Source organism: Penaeus chinensis, chromosome 3, assembly GCF_019202785.1.
Source record: "Penaeus chinensis breed Huanghai No. 1 chromosome 3, ASM1920278v2, whole genome shotgun sequence".
Classification (NCBI taxonomy): domain Eukaryota; kingdom Metazoa; phylum Arthropoda; class Malacostraca; order Decapoda; family Penaeidae; genus Penaeus; species Penaeus chinensis.
Genome location: NC_061821.1, coordinates 13,564,569 through 13,587,068, shown reverse-complemented (window position 1 = coordinate 13,587,068; position 22,500 = coordinate 13,564,569). Strand labels below are relative to the sequence as shown.

The 22,500-nt window shown below is 40.0% G+C and overlaps 1 protein-coding gene and 1 long non-coding RNA gene across 2 annotated transcripts in view; one reads left to right on the top strand and one right to left on the bottom strand.

Moving 5' to 3' along the window:
* The window catches only part of LOC125040474, a 4,027-nt gene extending 894 nt beyond the window's left edge, over positions 1-3,133 (bottom strand). The window contains exons 1-2 of the mRNA XM_047635030.1: positions 1,642-3,133; positions 480-708 (exon numbers count right to left, since the gene is read on the bottom strand). Of these exons, the coding sequence (XP_047490986.1) occupies positions 480-708; positions 1,642-3,133 (1,721 nt within the window). The remainder of the gene's footprint in view (positions 1-479; positions 709-1,641) is intronic.
* Positions 3,134-15,615: 12,482 nt separating this feature from the next.
* Positions 15,616-16,712, top strand: LOC125045398. Its single transcript, XR_007116547.1, has 2 exons — positions 15,616-15,664; positions 16,626-16,712. It is a non-coding gene; the product is annotated as an uncharacterized LOC125045398 (long non-coding RNA).
* Positions 16,713-22,500: the final 5,788 nt, after the last annotated feature.

The following is a 22,500-nucleotide window of genomic DNA, read 5'->3' as shown; positions in this document are numbered from 1 at the left end:
AAGCTTAGTGGGAACATTTCTTGCTGTGGCTGAGAAGGCCAATGCGAGCCTTGCAATCTCTGCCGCAGTTTGGACAAATGAAGGCGGAAGGTAGTTGCAGATGCTCGCCTGCTGTTGCCTTTCTTCTTGCACGTTTTTCAGCGACATATGCCTTCCATCTACTTTCCCCTTTAGGAAGCTGACGTTTCAAGGTTAGCTTCCAAGCATCCCTGTTTGCGGCAATTGTCTCCCAAGATGCCACGTCAATGTCCAGGGCTTTCATATCCCTCTTGCAGACATCTCTATACCTGAGTAGGGGGCGCCCTCTGACTCTCTCCCCTTCCACAAGCTCTCCATAGAGCAAGTCTTTAGGGATTCTGCCATCATCCATTCTGTGGACATGACCCAGCCATCTCAGTCGACGCTGCCTAAGCAGTGTGTATATGGAAGGAAGGCCAGCTATTTCAAGCACCGCAACATTTGTCTTCCTTTCTTCCCACTTGATGCCAAGGATGAAACGCAGGTTTCTCAGATGGAATATCTGAAGACGCTCTTCTTGTCTAGCATAGGGTGTCCAAGTCTCGCTGCCATAGAGCAAAGTGCTCAATATACATGCACTGTAGACTGACATTTTTGTGCTGACTTTCAATGTGGAGTTCTCCCACAAACTTTCAGTTAGCTTTGACAGGGTACCTGCAGCTTTGCCTATCCTCTTGTTAATCTCTGAGTCTAATGAAAGAGATTCAGAGATGCTAGAGCCTAGGTACGTAAAATCCTCAACGACACCTAGCTCATAGTTGTCAATTTGGATTGAAGGCTTAATGGATGAGCCCTGAGACAGAATTTTGGTCTTTGGGAGGCTAATGATCAGGCCAAATTCTTTACAAGCTATGGAGAGGCGGTCCATCAAAAGTTGGAGCTCCTCTTCTGTGTGAGTGGCAATGCCAGCATCATCAGCAAATAGCATGTCTCTGATCATAGCCTCTCTTACTTTGGTTTTTGCTCTGAGTCTAGCAAGGTTGAAAAGCCGCCCATCGGACCGAGTCCTAAGGAAGATACCCTCTTTCACATCACCAAAAGCGTGTTTAAGGAGCATTGAGAAAAAGATCCCAAAGAGGGTTGGGGCTAGGACGCAACCTTGCTTCACGCCGTTGCGTATGTCAAAAGGCTCAGACAAATTTCCATCAAACTGCACTGTCCCTTTCATGTTCTGGTGGAAGGATCTAACTAGACAAAGGAGCTTTGGAGGGCAGCCAATTTTAGAAAGCGCCAAGTACAGTCCCTCACGACTAACTGTGTCAAACGCTTTAGTCAGATCGACAAAAGCAAGAAATAATGGCATATTTTGCTCCCTGCATTTCTCCTGAAGCTGTCTCGATGCAAAGATCATGTCAATAGTTGATCGGCCTGCCCTGAAACCACACTGAGATTCAGGATAGACACGCTCAGCAAGCTTTTGTAACCTGACAAGAAGAACTCTTGCATATACCTTGCCCACTATACTAAGGAGAGATATGCCCCTGTAATTGTTGCAGTCACTCCGTTCACCTTTATTCTTATAGAGAGTAACTATCTTAGTATCTCTCATGTCCTGTGGCACTTCACCTTCTGCCCAGCAACAACAAAGAAGATCATAAATAGGTTTAAGGAGGACTGTCTGACACTGTTTGATTAAATCAGGAGGTATCTCATCACTTCCTGGAGCTTTACCAGGGGCAAGCTGGTCAATAGCTTTACTCAGCTCAGAGATTGTAGGCATCTCATCAAGCTCATGTAAAACACTAAGTTGCTCCATCGCAGCAAGTGCGGACTCAGAAACAGTGCTCTGCCTAGAGTATAGGACAGAATAATGCTCTTTCCAGCGATCCAACTGCTTACCCTTGTCCACAATAAGTTCTCCAGAGGAGGATTTCAAGGGGGCAGATTTGATCTGAGTAGGCCCTGTTGCAGTCTTAATGCCCTCATACATGGCTCTGATATTGCCTGTAGCAGAGGCATTTTCAATGTGCTGACTCAGCTCCATCCAGTAGTCATTGGCGCAACGCCTGACCATCTGCTTGGCCTCATTTCTGGCTTGCCGGAGCTTGTACAGATTTTCTCTACTGGGGTGCTTGTTGTACACGCACTGCATTTGCCTCTTTTTCACAATAACAGGATTAAGTATCTTAGACTTTGTCTCAAACCAGTCAGAAGACTTATTTTTTTTTCTACCAAAGGTTGCAAGTGCACAGCTGTGCATTGCAGATTTCAAAGACTGCCATCGCTTTTCAGCTTGATCTGACTCTATGATTGAATATTCCTTTTCAAAAAGGTTTGTAAATTGTGACACAAGCACAGGATCCTGCATGTTTGCAGTGTTCAGACGAGGCTTTCCCTTAGCCTTAGAAAAGAACATCTTTTTTGGAGAGAGCTTAACTTTGCAACAAACAAGCAAATGATCAGTATCACAGTCAGCACTGTGATAAGAACGAACAACTTTGATGGAATTGAGGTTTGATCTACGAACAAGCACAAGATCAAGCTGATGCCAATGCTTGCTGCGTGGATGTCTCCAAGAAACTTTATTCTGAGGTTTAGTCTGAAAGAATGAGTTAGCAACGCAAAGATTGAGACGCGTGCAAAATTCAAGAAGTCTCTGACCATTTTCATTAACTTTGCCAACATTGAGTTTGCCTAAACAAGAAGGCCAAGCCTCGTAGTCACTACCAACACGGGCATTGAAATCGCCAAGTAGAATAACTTGGTCTTTTGGAGGAACTTTCAGAAGGGTGGCACAGAGATTTTCATAAAACTCATCTTTTGTGTCAGAGGAGGCCATGAGAGTTGGCGCGTAGACACTGATGAGTGTCACAGGGCAAGTGGTGGTGTTGAGTCTCATTGTGAGAATACGTTCAGAGCCGTTTGTTGGAGGTTCAATCATTTTCAACAGACTATTCTTCACAGCAAAGCCGACACCATGCTCCCTTCTCTCATCTTTTGGCTTACCATGCCAATAGAAGGTATAGTCTTTCTCGCGTAGGCTAGCTGCCTCTGCAAGGCGCGTCTCCTGCAGTGCAACAATGTCGACATCAAGTCTAGAGAGCTCATTGTTTATAACTGCAGTTTTTCTAAGGTCATTTATGCTTCCAAGGTCAACTGAAATACCAGTAAGCATAGTCCTGACATTCCAGGTTCCCAGTTTCAGAGCTGGTCTCTGTGATTTTGAGTGAGTTTTGGCAGGTGTATTTATTAAGACTAGCTTTTCGGCTTTTGGCCTAGCCCCACACACCTAGGCGAAGCAAGCTAGAATGGCACGGGAATTCACCTAATTTACCGGGGGCTGCCCAGCTTAAGGAGGGCGGTAGATTTCCAATGGGGCGCGATGACCCCTCCCACCGACGGTAAGAGACCCCTAGCGCTCGTCATGACGGCCATTTGTCAGAGCTTATAACCGGTAAACTGCCTCTCACCCGTGTTGTTACTCCACTGAGCGTGAGCCCAGCGGACTGGAGTGTCCTCTCCAATGTTGTAAGAATGTGGATGGATGAGTGAGTGTCGAGCGGTGCCTGGGCAAAAACAAAAAATAATAACGCAAAGAAAAAAAAAAAAATAGAAATAGGAGTACAGATGCTGCCCAATAATCAGTGCTCCCCTCTACTTCCCAGTGATTACACAGGCGAGGCATCCGAGATGACATCAACCTGCCACAAAGGGACGCAGATTTTTGGTGGGGTTGATCTCCCTAGGCATTGTCTTTACAAGACAGGTTTCCCTGGCCATTGTCCAACAAGTGGATTATCTGCCCAGCGTAGTGGGTTTGGACCATAACTGATATATACACCAGCTGCTCCGCGACCCCAAAAGTCACATGCTCCCATGACTTTGCCTTTGATCTTCAGTCAACGACCAAAGACCTGACCCTGAAGGCACAGGCCATGACAGTATAATAATAATAATAATAATAATAATAATAATAAGAGAAATATATGTATTATTCACAAAAGTTTTACTTACACATCTAACACACAAAACCAAATAAAACAATACTTGTGAAAACTCTCCAGAACTCTGTCATGTCTTCAGAAAATCTTTGGAACAATCAAGTCATAAGACACATCCACAAAGCCTCCCTGCAAATCACTAAGCCTATGACTTAACTCATGCACACACATGCAAGGACACATACTCAATTTGAAAAAAAAAAAAAAATTATATATATAATATAATATATATATACATATATATATATATATATATATATATATATATATATATATATATATAAACACACACACACACACACACACACACACACACACACACACACATATATATATATATATATATATATATATATATATATATATTTATATATATATATATATATATATATATATATATATATATATATATATATATGTATATATATATATATGATATACATATTCATTTGTCAGTGTGATTTCAAAACGTTTTTGTAAAATTATGATTCGGAGTAGATGATTCGTTTCTTTCCCTCTCTTCGTCTCCATCTTTCCCTCCCTCCCTCTCTTCATCTCTCCGTCTCTCCCTCCCTCCCTCTTTCTTTCCCTCTCTTCGCCTCTCTCTCCCTCCCTCCCTCCCTCTCTTCATCTCTCCGTCTCTCCCTCCCTCTTTCTTTCCCTCTCTTCGGCTCTCCCTCCCTCCCGCCCCCACTCCTCATCTCTCCGTCTCTCCCTCCCTCTTTCTTTCCCTCTCTTCGTCTCTCTCTCCCTCCCTCCCTCTCTTCACTCTCCGTCTCTCCCTCCCTCTTTCTTTTCATCTCTTCATCTCTCCGTCTATCCCTCCCTTTTTATTTCCCTCTCTTCGGCTCTCCCTCCCTCCCTCCCCCTCTCCGTACACTTTCTGGAAAGTTTCCCTTCAGGTACATGCAGTGCAGCCCGTACAGATCACTACCAGCTGTCAGGAAATGCTGGTTAAGGCTACATGAAAATACATTGAAGCTGCGAGACTGCATGCAATTGCACTGGCAAGAAGAAAAAAACTATGCTACAGGCACAGATTTGAAGAGCACTGACTCTAATCCCTGAAGACTCAAAAATAGTTTATTCTAACATACCCAGAAAAGGGTCAAGCTGCATATGAACTCTGTAGAGGAGCGTTACCTTTCAAATCAACAGATTCAAAGTGGGATCCTACGACTAAACTCGGACAGGAAAACTTTGCCAATTGGATGGGTAAAACTCGAGTCAGGGTTGGGGAAGAGGTCATCAAAGTCCGCGAGGAGTGCCAGGTACTAGGAAGATGCCTTGCCACCCAGAGCTCGTCCCCAGGCTTGGAGAGATGATTGGAGATAACGAGATGGCAGTCATTCCTCGCTCTCTCTTTGCTGGGTCACTTCTTCCTGCAGACAAGTTAAGCTCACTTCATCAAATTGAAGCCATGAAACCTTCACAGTCGACTTTTCAGATCAGTAAATCAGATGATGAATTACACATCGAATTATCAAGAATCAACTGCGATGACCAATAAAATCCATAAACTGAAAAAAGATATTAGAAAAAGAGCGAATAAGAAAAATGAAAGTGAAGTGAACTTAGTGACATGACTCGAGTGCACGAACGGAAGGGATTGTGGAAACTACATTGATTTTTCTTATTTACTATGTGTGTTTTAATATATTTGCATGTCTGGTAAATACATGGTTAAATGTTTAAATATATATATTTTTTTTTACTGTATACATATATATGTGTGTGTATATATATATATATATATGTGTGTATATATATATTTATTTATTTATATATATATATATATATATATATATATATATATATATATATATATTTTTTTTTTTTTTTTTTTTTTTTTTTTAACATGTATACAGAGAACGTTCGAATCCAAGGATATCTGCAAAATAGGATCTTTGATATATCCTTACAAATTGGCGCCAGAACAGGGACCGTTCTATTATATATATATATATATATATATATATATATATATATATATATATATATATATATATATATATATGTTTTGTTGGTGACGTATTGGGTTTACAATTTAAGCAAGTTTATAATCATGACTTCGCTAAATGAATTGATGAAGTCCGAAAGAGCTAGGGTTAAAGGGAGAATTCGTAAGAGAAGAGCAAAGAGCGTGAAAGGTTCGAATCAGAGCGCGAAGAAACAGCGGAGAGAGAAGCTAGAAAAGTGGAAATGGAAATAGAAACTAGAATGAAAAACTTGAACTAGAAAGACGTATGTCTCGGTGTCTCTCTCTTTCTTTCTCCCTCTCTCTCTCTCTCTCTCTCTCTCTCTCTCTCTCTCTCTCTCTCTCTCTCTGTGTGTGTGTGTGTGTGTGTGTATGTGTGTGTGTGTGTGTATGTGCCCCCCCCCCCCTCTCTCTCTGTTTCTCTCTTTCCCTTTCTCTCTCTCTTTCTCTGTCTCTCTCTCTCTCTCTCTCTCTCTCTCTCTCTCTCTCTCTCTCTCTCTCTCTCTCTCTGTCCGTCTCTCTGTCTCTTCCTTTCACTCTTTCCCTTTCTCTCTCTCTCTCTCTCTCTCTCTCCCTCTCTCTCACTCTCTCTCTCTCTCTTTCTCTCTCTCTCTCTCTCTCTCTCTCTCTTTGTGTGTGTGTGTGTGTGCCCCCCCCCCCCCTTTCTCTCTTTCCCTTTCTCTGTCTCTGTCTCTGTCTCTCTCTCTCTCTCTCTCTCTCTCTCTCTCTCTCTCTCTCTCTCTCTCTCTCTCTCTCTCTCTCTCTCTCTCTTTGTGTGTGTGCCCCCCCCCCTCTCTCTTTCTCTCTTACCCTTTCTCTCTATCTCTCTCTCTCTCTCTCTCTCTCTCTCTCTCTCTCTCTCTCTCTCTCTCTCTCTCTCTCTCTCTTTCTCTCTTTCATTCTCATTCTTTCCTCCCCCTTTCACTCACGCATGTATTTAGGATATGTGTGTACCTCCCTGTCTAGTAATGAAATAGTACGGTAAGTTTCAACAAGGATAAAAATATAAATGGTGTATATGCCTTGTATACAGCATCCGAAATATTTTAGATGGGGTGTTATGGCGGATGCATATGCTTCAGTATAGTCTATTCGAAAATCAGTAGTTCTGATAATGCATCATAGCCTTCACCAGATACCTTTTTAAAGCGAGGTGAAACGCACATAACATTTTGAATTGTATTTAACAACAAACCTCTAACTTATACGAAGTTTGAATTAAACCAAATCAAAGGATATGTTCTTCTGTTTGTAACATATGATATTCGCACCAAAATCATATATCTTATGGGCTGGATATTTAAAACAGTTACCCACAACTGCTTGTTTTCTTTGGTGAAGAAACTATACATCGGAAATGTTTAATCCAAATACCTCGATAAATCTCTGATATATCTCCAATATCCTTATACCACTAACGCAAATATCAGCAGCAGGGTGCCGGTGTACTATCCGTTTGTGAACAAATGCATTAGAAGACATTTATTGCCATTATAAAAAGTAACATGAGAAAAACTTCAAGATCTTAAAACATTCATATAAAAAACTATAGAGATTTTTATTTAGAGTTAGTACACAATCATAGCATATGGGCTGTTGAGGCATAACAATTTGCAAGCGCATTTAGCAGCCGACAAGGACTTTAACCGCTGATTTGACTCTGGCGGAGGGTCGTCAGCCATCTTGAGCCGGTCAGCTGAGCCAGCGCAACCAGACGAAGAGCCGGACAAACCAACTCGTTCATCATGACTTTCTGGAGGGCAGCAGGTCTTAAGTGAGTGCCTTATTCGGTACAGATTGTGGTGGGCTCTTTCCTTTTTGCTGGTAGATGTGCATAGATTTGCGATTTTATAGTTATTGGGAAAGTCCTTTCTTGAACTTTGGTTGAGATATAATTGTGTGTAATTATACGTATCTGCAATCAGATCCATCCTTGAGGGTTCTATTATTATCCTAGAATGCATTTGCATGCATGTATCTCGATGTTGATTTATTAGTTTTGTGAATGTAGAACTCTTTGCTTTGGGCGGGGCCAAAGTTTACGATCAAATTTTAGCCAAGGGCTTTGCAGGGTAGCTTTGTAAAATAAGATATGTAACCATTTTACTGAATATTCAGAGTTATTAGTATTATCAATTTTCCTTTAATAATTGAAACAGGATTTTTTTTAATGTTGTAGGACGACTTGACTCTCTTAGCCCAGAGGCTGGATTTACTAACACTTTCATTGGTAAAGCAGACAGTGCTGGTATTCAGAAACAACTAAGCATTGGACTTGTGATCGTAAAGTGGTTAGAGGACTGATAAGCATGCTAGTAATAGTAAGGAAAATATCATCGCATTATTTTATATAATCAATAAGCAAAAGTATTGGTTTGTTGTAAATTGGGTTAATGTTACCGAGAGCGATGCACGGAAATGGAGCATAAAAAATAGAGTAGGAATCAATAAAAGTAAATCTGCAGCGGCCTCATATTTTCCGGGAAATGACAAAAATAGGCTCTGCATGGCAAAGCTCTGAGACAAAGTCCCCATCCATGTTTACCATGCGAGGACCAAAACAAATGTAACTCATTATTGCGATCTATCAAATAGTCCATGTATTACATATAATAACACGGGGTCCAGGCTAGTCTAGGCTAGGTTTATATATTACTAGAGGGGTCCAAGGGGGTGTAGCTCCCTGGCTAGGTGCATATAATACCATGGGAGTTCATAAGGGCAGAGCCCCCTGGCTAGGGAATATATAGATTGTAATGTATAAATCCCACAAGGTTAGTTAGGTTAGTTTATTGGTTAGGACCCATTGTACAATTACCACGGGATCTAGATCATGTGAAATCCTGTAGATTTGGAAAATTTTCCGCGCATGTCACACAAAAAGTACAGTAAAATAAGTGTGTGGAGTGGATACCTTGACGAAAAGTAAGACACTTTTCATCTATGGTGATAGGTTCGGATATCTAAAATAAGGGAGATACAGGACAGAGAAGACAGAAGATGGCCCCTTCATTTTCTAAGTCCCCTGCTATGTTTACCTTGCGAGGATCATAACAAATGTGACGCGTAACTCATTACTGCGATCCATCAAGTAGTCCATGTATTGCTACGCGCTTGTGAGAAGGCTTATTTTGTCATTACTAGCGTCTGTTTTCCCGAATTCATGTATGTAATGCATTATTCTAGTTTTATTATACTTCTTTTACGTCTTTTGGGAGTTATTTACGCTATTCTGAACAATAACCTTGTGCGCATGCGTGTGTTCACCGGGAGATTTGACAGGTCGTCCCGGCGGCCATTCAGTGAAAAACACCGGTGAGAAATGTTTCGTTTTAAGTGCTGCGTCGACTCCATGTCATTTTTAAAGTCTTTTGGTGGATATACAGGACAAATGGACATTATTCTCAATCAAAGCCTGATATTTGAGCCCAACAAGTGCCCCAAATGCCGAAAAAAGTGATTAGAAACCAAGCAATTCTGACAGACGGAAGCGCAGAAAAGTTCGATCTCTCGCTTTATAAAGGTTTGTGGTTTAACCCTGGGGCTAGGCGTATATACTACTAAGGGGGTCCAGGGGGCGTAGCCCCCTGGCTAGGCGTACATATCACCACGGGGGTCCAGGGGGCGAAGCCCCCTGGCTAGGCGCATTTAATACTACGGGGGTCCAGGGGGCAGAGCCCCCTGGCTAGGGAATATATAGATCGTAGTGTATAAATCCCACAGGGTTAGGTTAGGTTGGTTTATTGGTTAGGACGCATTATACGATTACCACAGGGGATCTGGATTATATGAAATCCCGTAGATTTTTTGCTTTGGTTCCCGTAGAGTTTTTCGAAAATTGGCGCGTCGGTCCGTAGACTTTCAAATGTGGCGGCAATGTCCGTAGAGTTTCATTTGCCGATTTTAAGCGTTTTTTGTGCTTGTTTTGCACATTTCTGTTCTCTATTTTGCTTATTTAAGCCTGTTTTACCCCGTAATTTCCCTGATCTACTTCATGCCCTCCCCTGCTATCGGGACTTATCAAATCACATCAAGATTGTCGGCTGGAGAATCCGACGGAGGTTATCATCAGATTCGTTCTCATCACACGAGGACAAATCTGATGATATAAATATTGTAAGGGAAGACCCGATTGTCATATTCGGAAAATTAACCGTAGATTTTTGCCGAATGATAGGTTTGGTTTCTGTAGAGTTTTTCGAAAATTGGGGTGTCGGTCCGTAGACTTTCAAAGATGGCAGCGATGTCCGTAGAGTTTCATTTTTTTGTGCTTGTTTTACACATGTCTGTTCTCTATTTTGCTTATTTAAGCCTGTTTTGGTTAATTTTCCGAATATGACAATCGGGTCTTCCCTTACAATATTTATATCATCAGATTTGTCCTCGTGTGATGAGAACGAATCTGATGATAACCTCCGTCGGATTCTCCAGCCGACAATCTTGATGTGATTTGATAAGTCCCGATAGCAGGGGAGGGCATGAAGTAGATCAGGGAAATTACGGGGTAAAACAGGCTTAAATAAGCAAAATAGAGAACAGAAATGTGTAGAACAAGCACAAAAAACGCTTAAAATCGGCAAATGAAACTCTACGGACATTGCCGCCACCTTTGAAAGTCTACGGACTGACGCGCCAATTTTCGAAAAACTCTACGGGAACCAAAGCAAAAAATCAACAGGATTTCATATGATCTAAATCCCCTGTGGTATTCGTATAATGTGTCCTAACCAATAAACCAACCTAACCTAACCCTGTGGGATTTATACACTACGATCTATATATTCCCTAGTCAGGGGGCTCTGCCCCCTGGACCCCCGTAGTATTAAATGCGCCTAGCCAGGGGGCTTTGCCCCCTGGACCCCCGTGGTGATATGTACGCCTAGCCAGGGGGCTACGCCCCCTGGACCCCCTTAGTAGTATATACGCCTAGCCCCAGGGTTAAACCACAAACCTTTATAAAGCGAGAGATCGAACTTTTCTGCGCTTCCGTCTGTCAGAATTGCTTGGTTTCTAATCACTTTTTTCGGCATTTGGGGCACTTGTTGGGCTCAAATATCAGGCTTTGATTGAGAATAATGTCCATTTGTCCTGTATATCCACCAAAAGACTTTAAAAATGACATGGAGTCGACGCAGCACTTAAAACGAAACATTTCTCACCGGTGTTTTTCACTAAATGGCCGCCGGGACGACCTGTCAAATCTCCCGGTGAACACACGCATGCGCACAAGGTTATTGTTCAGAATAGCGTAAATAATTACCAAAAGACGTAAAAGAAGTATAATAAAACTAGAAGAATGCATAACATACATGAATTCGGGAAAACAGACGCTAGTAATGACAAAATAAGCCTTCTCACAAGCGCGTAGCAATACATGGACTACTTGATTGATCGCAGTAATGAGTTATGCGTCACATTTGTTTTGATCCTCGCAAGGTAAACATGGAAGGGGACTTAGAAAATGAAGGGGCCATCTTCTGTCTTCTCTGTCCTGTATCTCCCTTATTTTAGATATCCGAACCTATCACCATAGATGAAAAGTGTCTTACTTTTCGTCAAGGTATCCACTCCACACACTTATTTTACTTTACTTTTTGTGTGACATGCGCGGAAAATTTTCCCGTTTTACCCCGTAATTTCCCTTATCTACTTAATGCCCTCCCCTGCTATCGGGACTTATCAAATCACATCATGATTGTTGGCTGGAGAATCCGATGGAGATTATCATCAGATTCGTTCTCATCACACGAGGACAAATCTGATGATATAAATATTGTAAGGGAAGACCCGATTGTCATAGTCGGAAAATTAACTTTTTTTTTTTTTTCTTTAAGTTATGATTTGAATGATAAGTTTACTTTCTAATGTGGGGATGGGGGAGAAGAGGGTAAATTTCAAGTTTCAGTTAATGTTATGCAAAGATAGAGGGAAGACACTGCCCTCTTATAGGGCAGTACAGCTGCAGTGACTTTGTATTTACTGCAAAATGACGAAAATATCCACTACATGTCACCACTCGGATAGTTAGTCCAGAACACCCTCACACAGCCAGAGTTTTTAATGTTGTGTTTTCTGTAATTTAACTAAGTGCTGATAAAGGGGGTAAAGGGGGCTTGCCCCCTGTCTAGGGAATAAATAGAAGGTAGGAAAGGTTAGGCTTGGAATTTTGGGTTCGCATGATAGCCTGTCTTTTGGGACTTTGTTGCTCTCGGTAGAAAATGCCCAAATTTCAACTGACCTTGGACTTTTGAAGCAATTTTTGGTAATTCTTTCTAGAAATGTATATTGCATTCGTGAGTTTATTTGATGAGAATCAGTGACGATTATAGATATACTCTAGATGTATACAATTTTTGATTGGTGGAATTCCATATTCAGCCAACAATCTTGATTTTGATAAGTCCCAATAGTAGAGGAAGACGTGAAGTATATCAGGAAGCATATGGGGTAAAATAGGCTTAATCCCTTGGTGATGGGTGTAGAAAACTAAAAAAAAACTATGCTCTGGTGAACCACGGCAACGCGCCGGCTTTGAGCACTTGAGTTCGGTACATCAAGCTGAATCACTTTTTTTAAAATCAAATGCTGAAAATTACACCATTTTGGTTTATTTTTGTTTACTTGAACGAGATTGACACTTAAAAATGTGTAAGTTATGGTAAAGCTGGCACGGTTCACTACACTTTTTACATTGCAGCATATTGCTGAGTACAATGTGGCACACCAGATATTTGAAGCAGAAATCAGGGTTTCCTAAGAATTTGTTCAAGTAATTTATAATCCCTGTGTCACAACTACACACGATTTCTTTGAACAGTTATTTTCGTCTTTCACTGGGGCTATGTTTTACATAGGCCCAGTGAAATAGACTGCCGGGCCATACGGTCACACTCCCTGGCAAATATGTGGTGTCAGGAAAATAAATGACACCATACAGATACATAAGATTATATGGATGAAATGTGAATAATTTTAATGTAAAAAGGTTTGAAATATGAATAGTGTATCATTGATGAATATATATAGATGACATACTAATGTTTCCACACACATATGAACACATGCTGCTGCTGCTGCTGTTTGTGGAGCTAGAAAAAAACAAGCACACACACACACACACACACACACACACACACACACACACACACACACACACACACACACACACACACACACACACACACACACACACACATAAAAAAGTATTTTCTACCTTCGATATTTCTGCTACCAGAGGGGATCACTCTGTTTTGCTTACATTTATATGATCGTATTGTTCTGCTCTTCATGCTCTTACTTACTATTTTATGCTACTGTGAAATACATATATATATATATATATATATATATATATATATATATATATATATATATTCCTTTTATTTTTAATGGAACATTCTTTCGTAATTGGCACTATTATGCTGTTACTTTGTTGCGTTTGACTCATTATTGAATAACATAACTTCTGCAATGCACCGCACACATGCATCAAATCATGATTGAACAAAAGGAACTTATAAGTATGAAAAGGTTTTGTAAGTTTCCTGATGACCCTATCAAATTTATGCATAAAGCTTCATCAGTTGTTTCTGAAACAGTAACAGTATTTAATTGATTGATTGTATTTACAAAAAGTAGTACAAAAAAAAAAAATCCTATGAACTACGAATGCTTTTAGCCCGAGATCAATGTTCTAAGAGCGATGACAGAGATTGAGGGAAATGGACAATGCCATCTTACAGAATTTAAGAAATAGTAATACTTTTTCCCTTTAATAGACTCTATATCACTGGATATTGATAAGTCTGCAGTAACAAAATTATTTAGAAATATTTTTGTAATAGTCCGTTTAGAAATTTGATATAGTTTGTTTCTGACCGCCAATTTAAAAGGTAAATTTTGCCTATAGTAGGCAGAATGACCAAAGAGACTTCATCAATTGTACTTCCTTTGCAAGATAAGAATGTTGTGCAACACGTAATGCTTTCCTAAACATATATAGGAGAATGTAATGACAGTACCATAAAGAAAGGGAGAAAATGCTCACTGATACATGAAACACTGTGCATGCAAAGAATAACATTAGAAATAAAAAAAATAGGTCATGACTAATGCCTTGCAGAGGGCAGGTCCACTGGTGATTGGGTGGAGATCTGGGGGTGGAGCACCCAAAAGGGAAATGTGATGATCAGATGGGGGTCTGGGGGAAAACCCCCAGGTTAAGAAAGCCTTTATGTCATATGGCAATGTTTTTGGATTTCTCAGGAGCCACTGGAGTGATAGGGACATCTACTGGCCATGTCGTAAACAGTTACCAAAACTCTTTTATATCATGTGCGATGGAAAAGTCATGCACATTACAGTATGCACAATTGAAACAAGGAATTATAATTGCAAGGTTGGATGGCTGTGTGAAACAAAAAACAAAAAAAAATACTGGTAATTCTTTATAGTACATGGAAGTCCCCAATTCCCTGTCATAAAATTTATTCAATGTCAGTTGCCTGGTAGACTTAGGTTATCAGTGGTACTTCCTGTTATCTTTCCTTTTTTTTTTTTTTGTGTTACTATTTATGTATGCAGATTATTTTTTACTGACAGTAGTATCTAGAACTGATAGGTCAGTGAATTCTTTAAAACATTTTCCTAATAATTACAAATTCAGAGGATAATAAACTGGTAATAGCTCTTGTCAATCTATTATATCAGCTGCATTTGTCAGCACTGTGACAAACAAACTCCAAGCTATATGAACTGTTTCCTACTGTTTTTTCAGGCCTACACATTCTCCTAAGTAATACTACCAGTCAGACAGCCTAAATTTCTCCATTTATTGACTTCGGTTCCAAAATACTCTTATTAAATAGTTGTAGGAGATGACTGAAATAATCTAATTTGACTGATTTTTTTTTTACAAGTATTTGCCTGAATCCCAGATAATAATGTTTTTGTAAGTTTTGATTTTGATAATAGCTGTTAAAAATTGTATTATAGGTTTACAAAACAACCACTGGTAGGAATATAGAAAACCAATCTCACAAAGTATCAGTATGGATCAAGTAGTCAGTAATATATGAAAATATTTTACCAGAAGTACTTTGGAAAATTATGGTATTGTGTATAAATACGACACATTTTTGTGAAAAAGATGAATATTTACTTGTATTGTTTAAGACCTATTTAGAACATAAATATCTATTCATAGCATATGTGTAATGTGTGCCTTTGCTTTCAGCTACATCCAATACTCGGCCATTGCAGCCAGGGCTCTGAGACAGGCACTGAAGGAGCCCTTGAAGTCTGAAGCTGCCAAGCGTGAAGGCTCAGCAATTAAGATCACTCAGTGGAAGGATGGCAAAGCCATCAGTAAGTATTTTTCATGTTATTCCAAGAACTAATATGTAATGTAGTGTTAGACCGTGTGTTTGTTAAATCTAGTGGTACTTTTGAATGAACATTGTATTTATATACTTTTGTATTTTTTCAAAGTAGTTGAAGTTTGTGTGAGAAGATAATTTATCTTGTATTCAACGTCCATTTGTTTTGTTTCTATGTAATCTTTAGAGAAATATAACCCTATAGAAGGATGTATGTTAGTAGATCAAATAGCTGTACTTATTACTTATATTGAGGCATGCATTGTATTGCTAAAAAGTTTTTTCATTTTACTTCTTAAAGAAAAATAGGTTAGTCTTCTATTGCAACTCATCACAGGTGAAATGTAAAGGTAGTATATTTTTTCCCATTCTGATCACATTTTGAACCTGGAGCCAACTGTCCCCCCTAAATTTAAAACACTTGCAGCCATCCCCCTCAAATTTCCTTTTCTTTGTATGGATTAATGAATTCCCTTTCTTTTTAATTACTGAATATATTTATAATCCTTTCTTGCTTCACTCGTAACTACTTTTGTTTTCTTTTACTAAACCATTCAGACATCAAGATTTATTGGTGCTTATTATTAGCTTTTTTCTTTATTTCAAGACAACAATATACTTTTTGTAGTAACATTGATAGAAATCAATGGTTATTTAACATCAAACTGGGCAATAGAAAATAAAAATTTCATTTGTTGAGTTGTAAAGAAATTTAGTAAAATTGTGAGTGTTTGGTAAGATGGATCTATTTATATAATGCCTGTATGTTGTCATTATTTTGTAATCCGTAATTCTTTGAAAAGTCATGTGCATTGCATTCATTTCATAGTAAATTTCTGTGAGTAAAACTGAATGTAGAAGACCTATGGATTTTTTTGGCAGATTTTCTTATTAGAGGTGAAAGATCCAAGTGATATATTTTTAAAAAGTATTTAGAGACAATGTAATTTGAATGCAGAGGGAACAAAGCATGGTTTTTAAATTAATGTGATTACTTGTTTTGTTTTTATTTTGTCGTCCAGTTTCTTTTGTTTGACCTTTCCCATATTGATATACTTTTAAATGATAATGAGAATAAAAGTTTGAAACATTAGAGAAGTAGTCCGTGCACTTAGCATCAGCATAGTTCATAGATACTATTGGTAGGTAAAGCTTTTTATAGTGAATCCAAATATCTAAAATTAATATTCATGGTCATATATTTTTGAATGTTGATTTCCATTGTACTTGAGGTTCATTTAATGCACTACAAACTAAAAAAGATTTTAAATTCAGTTTTTTGTTTACTAAATATTTTTTTTGAATTTGCAGAGGAATAAACTGGCAGGAAGGATGCAGTGCTGCAGATGTAAAGATGTAAAGATGTACAATTGATTCAGTAAATTTATTTTAAGTGTTGGTTTATACTTTTTCATTGCCCTGTATATTTTGATATATATTTTAAGTGTTTGTATTAAGCTTATGTTCACAAAGGTTTCGTGTTGTATTTTGGAATGGTGTTAGAAAAACAGTTCACATTTTATATTATAATACAAGCTTATCATTATAGTTGAAGGTAATGATTACTTTCTTTATATAATTAGCCTTGTACATTAAATTGATGGAGTAAGAAAATTATTGTTAATGCTGTTTTTATTATTTATTTATTTATTTATTTATTTTTTTTTTGCATATAAACCATACACCACACAGGTATGTTACAAATATTAGCTAAGGGAATTAACACTAGGGGACCTATCTCCTTTTGACTTTTTGTTGATCAGCTCTGAACTTAATGGCCTGTGTGTGTAATAATATAATGTTTTGACAACCGAGAAGCTTCATATTGAATTGGTGTTGTACATAAAGAATTCTGCAAAATATGAAAGATTTTATACTGAATATTTTTCATTGACTAGTAAGGATTCATTCTCTGCACTTCTAAAGAGTAAATGTAGCTTCATTGCCACATATTTCTGCTAGAAAATATAGCTTTGAATATATATATATATATATATATATATATATATATTATATATATATATATATATATATATAATATATATACACACAAGGAAATTTCAAACATTTTCAGCTGTTAGGTAAAGTGGATAACCACTAATGAATGATTATGATGCAACAGAATTTAGAAAAAATGGTATGCTACTGAGAGAACATAAATTCTTTAACACACACACAAACTTTTTAATCAAAGGATATGTTTGTCAGTCCCATTTTTGTAATTCTTAAGGTAATAAAAAGCAGCATTATATACATACTCATTGTTAAGCAACTAATAACTAAATAGTACATTACTAAATGTACTTCTCATATTCAAACTTTGCCAGACAGGAAGCAGGTCGACGAGGATTTTCACTCCTTACTCCCATAATGTCCTTCGCTCTGCCCCTCCCCTATCCTCACAAGATGTTTCTACATCTCCCCCAGTATCTCTTCCTCATCTGACTTGTACCCTCTCTCTCCTCCAGTCAAATTCTTTTGACTTGGAGAGTTTCTACTTCCCTGGTGCCTACCCCTCTTCCTCCTGGCACATGACAAGCTAAATGCTCCACCCCATCTACCCCATCCTCTCCCTCCACCTCTCCCTCCACCTCTCCCTCCACCTCTCCCTCCACCTCTCCCTCCACCTCTCCCTCCACCTCTCCCTCCACCTCTCCCTCCACCTCTCCCTCCACCTCTCCCTCCACCTCTCCCTCCACCTCTCCCTCCACCTCTCCCTCCACCTCTCCCTCCACCTCTCCCTCCACCTCTCCCTCCACCTCTCCCTCCACCTCTCCCTCCACCTCTCCCTCCACCTCTCCCTCCACCTCTCCCTCCACCTCTCCCTCCACCCCTCAAACATCTGCCCCCTCTTCTCCTCTTCATAAGAAAACCTTTGTTTCTCAGCTCCCCAACCAGCTCCACTGCAGAAACTCTCGAGGACATTTAAAACTATCTAATGACCTAAGACAACATGCCGACTCCTCATCCAACCTCCAATCTTTCTGCTCCCATTCCTTCTACACTCAAAGTAACTGCCAACATCCACCATCCTGCTACTCATATCCCCCCCTTCACCCCTATCTCCCACTCCCTCTCAATACATCCCATTCCCCCCTGCTTCAGCTGCATCATCCCCCTTCCTTCCCCATTATCCCTTCCACTTCTCCCTGGATACACATGTGACCGTTTGTCACAACCCCGCCTCTTCCCTGAATTCTCTCCCTCAACATATTTTCTGAAACTGTGGATCTAATCACCCTTAAACCCATTTATCCTTGCAAAATTCCACACTTCTTCCTTTGATCTAATCACCCTTGTTAATCTCAACCTTCCTGAATTGCTATATGTGGAACACATTTAATCATCAACTAACCCCCTTCTTTACCCTTTTCACTAATACTCCTTTCTGTAGTGCTATTTGACCTATGATGTCGAACACATTTGATTTGCTTTGTAACCATAGACCTGACCTCCCCCTTCATGTTAATATTGGGGGGAGTCCACCGCCAGAATGTTAAAACTGTCGGCGTCAAGGCCACCCTGCCTAACACTTTCGCTCCACAACCCTCTATGTGCTCAACTTGGTCATGATCAAACTGCTCTGCACAGTCACCGAGGCAAGCCAGTTAACACCTACGAATGTTGGTTTGAGATTTTTCTTGGTTGTCTGCCGCGTCGTAGGTTCAGCGCCATTCCTGGTGTGTTGGCGAACGCCTTGGAACTGATAATGGTGGTTTTCCGTTGCCTTCCTGCATCGCAGTACAGGAGCCAAAACAGGTAACTGGCCCGCCTCCTGCTGTTCTGGAGCCACCTTTGACCGACGGTTCGGCGCTTCGCTGCTGCCCGACCTAGGGTTTATATTTGAGGTTTCCATCTCCTAGCTGGATGGCATTCATTAATGAAACAAAATTCATGGAAAGCAAACATACAAACACTTAACACACAAACGTTCATCCTATGCAAATTGACAAGCACTCAAGCAAGGAGCTGCAGGACCTCTCCCTGCCCAGTTAGCCGTCATACCCAAGACGAAGGTTGAGATACAGTAACGATATGTATGTATTGGAGACCTTAAACATTAGTAAAACGCAAGTTTATCTGTTTGCGAAAAAAAGTAATAGAATGATATTGAGTGGCAACACATACACAGAGCAGCGCAAAAAAAGTACCAAAAGATGGCGCTGACAGATAATATATTTTAATTGAAGATTGTATTTGCCGCAGTTGTTTAGAACTAAGTTAGAGATGGATATATGTAAAAGTTCAAGAGAACAGTTTTGTAGAAAGTCTATCTCATAGTTTATTCATATAAATGTCTACACAAATCTATGCCCTATTTTGGATATGAGCAAAAGTAAGGGCTGCATCAAAGGGTTAAATTTCTCGTACAGTCTCCATTTTCTATGATTTCATGCTTATTCCCCTTGAGAAATGAGAGGCAAGTTGAATTAAATTTTCAGTCCCATTTTTCACATATGGGAAACATTACGAAACATATTTTTTGCACATGCCTATCTCAAAATCATTATTTTTATAAAGGTCAAAATCTGGTATTCACCATTTCTTTTTCTTATTTATCAGGTGTCGCTGCATGACAAATGAGCGGTCATGTCTTCCAATGTTACTTTCCATGTTTAATTTCAGTGCAGCCCTCTGGGATATATAAACAAGTTGTTAGCAGGAATTTCTTTATGATGATATATATTTGTCTTTTAATATTAGTGTTTCGATTAAAAGGAAACATTACAGGCTTATAATTTCATAAATATGTATGCACTCCCCCTGCTACTAAAACAGCCTCCAAGCCTCGTGGCATGGATGCCAATAGCTCCGTCGCCATCTTTTGCCCTTCAGCACAGCGTTGCCGTTCCCATGCATGCAATGAAATTTATGTAACACCAAATCAAATGCAAGGACTTTCCGTGGACGTGTGCCTGCCCATAGGTTTGATGGGATTTACTTATGGGATTTAGGCGGATGTGGCAACACAACAATCTCGGAAACCACGCCTTCACGACATGGGGCTGTTATCCTTAACTAGAAAACAAGTTCTAGTTCGGTTCGCTTGACGTTATACCCATGTATACTGATAACAGTTTAATCATTTGATCTATTAAACGGGTATTGGATATGATGGTAAATATGTAAATATGTTCTTATTCTCTATCGAAGTCCTGATGAAAGTCTGAGGTAGAAATTCTTAGATTCCAAGTTGGCCTCACTTTGTGTGAGGCCTGGCAGGAAGCACCTCGACGAGGCTTTCCTCTTACTCCCTACTTCAGTGCTGCCCTTCACTCCGCCTTTCCTCCTTCCTCCGAAGATGTTCCTGCATCCTCCCTGTATGTTTTTATCCTCCATCTTACGTTTCCACTTCTACCCTATTCCTCTCCCAATCATATTCTTTTGCAGTTCAAAATCCAGACACCCAAACCTCTACCACCGCCCTGGCACCTAACCCTCTTCCTCCTCGCTCTACCCGTAGCAGACAATCTAAATGTTCCACCCCATCTACCACACTCTCTCCTCCACCTACCACAGCCAAATCCACTCCAGAAACTCTCGAAGATATTCAAAACTATCTAATAATGACCCAAGATAAAATGCCCGCACCCCATCCATCTTTCAGTCTCTCTGCTCTCATTCCCTCTAGATTAAAAGTAACTGCCGACATCCATCCTCCTCCTATTCATGTTACCCCTGCACCCCTTCCTCCCACTCCCTCCCAACACATCCCATTCCCCTCTGCTTCATCTGCATCATCCCTCCTTCCTTCCCCATTATCCCCTCCACTGCCCCCCTGAATTCTCTCGCTACCTTACCATACGGACATCCATGCAAAATCCCACACTTCTTAAATTGGCTTGGTTTGATCATATCACAGTTGTTAATCCCTATCTTAGCCCATTTACTCACCCTTTCTACCCTCACCCTACTTCGCCCCTTTCAATGCCATACCATCCTGAATTGCCAATGCCCACCCCTCCTCCGCTCCTTAGACGTTTGTCCCCTCTCTCCCCCCCCCATAAGAAAATCTTCGTTTCTTAGACCTCCTCACCTAACTCCCTTTCAGAAACTCTTGAAGACATTCAAAACTGTTTAATCATGATCCAAAAAACATGCCTACCCTTCACCCACCCTCCAGTCTCTCTGGATCCATTCCCTCTACACCCAAAATAACTGTCGACATCCCTCCTCCTATTAATGTCCCCATCTACACCCTCCACACAGACGGCTGTAATTTGCTCAATAGATGGACAGATCATCTCAGAGCATGTTCGGTTGCAAAAGTGTAGGTTAAGTATTCTAAGCAGCTTTTTCGGATTGGCTTATTACAAGTTTGCATGGATCTAGATGAGTCACGATCCCAATGCCTTATTCTCTCATCAGTAAAGTTCTTACTTGAACAGAAGTTTGGGAAGTAATCTCAAAGCTCAGTGATAAAGCAGCGGGTATTTGCGACATCCCTGCTGAATTACTGAAGTAGATTACCTGCTATCTTGACTACTCTTTGGTAGTCTGGTACTCTCGTGTTTTATTTTGGATTATAGTTGGGTTTACATTATGTAAGTAAAAGATAAACTGTCTACAATGTTACAAAATACATCAATACATCTACGCTTGTTCTATTCACAACCCTTGAAGGGTGTTAGACGGGCATCTAAAAAGCGTATCTCACTTGTATGAAGGGCTGAAATGTGACAACTTATCAAAAGTATATTTGTTAAGGTAAATTAGGAAATCGAAAACATTCACTTTAAGGTCTCAAATAAGACCTAATGTCCACTGAGCAATCTGCACACTAAATGTTACCATGTCTTATTTGGAACACGTGCTTATGGACAACGTATGTAATGATTAATCAGTATAACAACAGACTGAACAAACGAACAGCTATTTATTGCATTCTTTAAATAAACTACGAAAACCTTTAGTTCTTATGGCATACTCCACATGTCCAGTGCTCTATAATTCACAAGTTCGTTCTTCGATGGAATCCTCTGTGCGATGGTCATCCTCCGTGGCCCTCCTCGGCAAGATTTAAGATCAAGCCCGCCTCCACGTGGAATTCAAGAAGCAGGAAAATGATCACCTTCAGACCTTCAGACTCTCCAGCATATCAGGGGCGTGGCGGCGATGTGTTTGTTATACAGGGTCCACCAGCACACCAGGGCTACAGCCCGCGGTCCCTTCAACCCAGAACGCC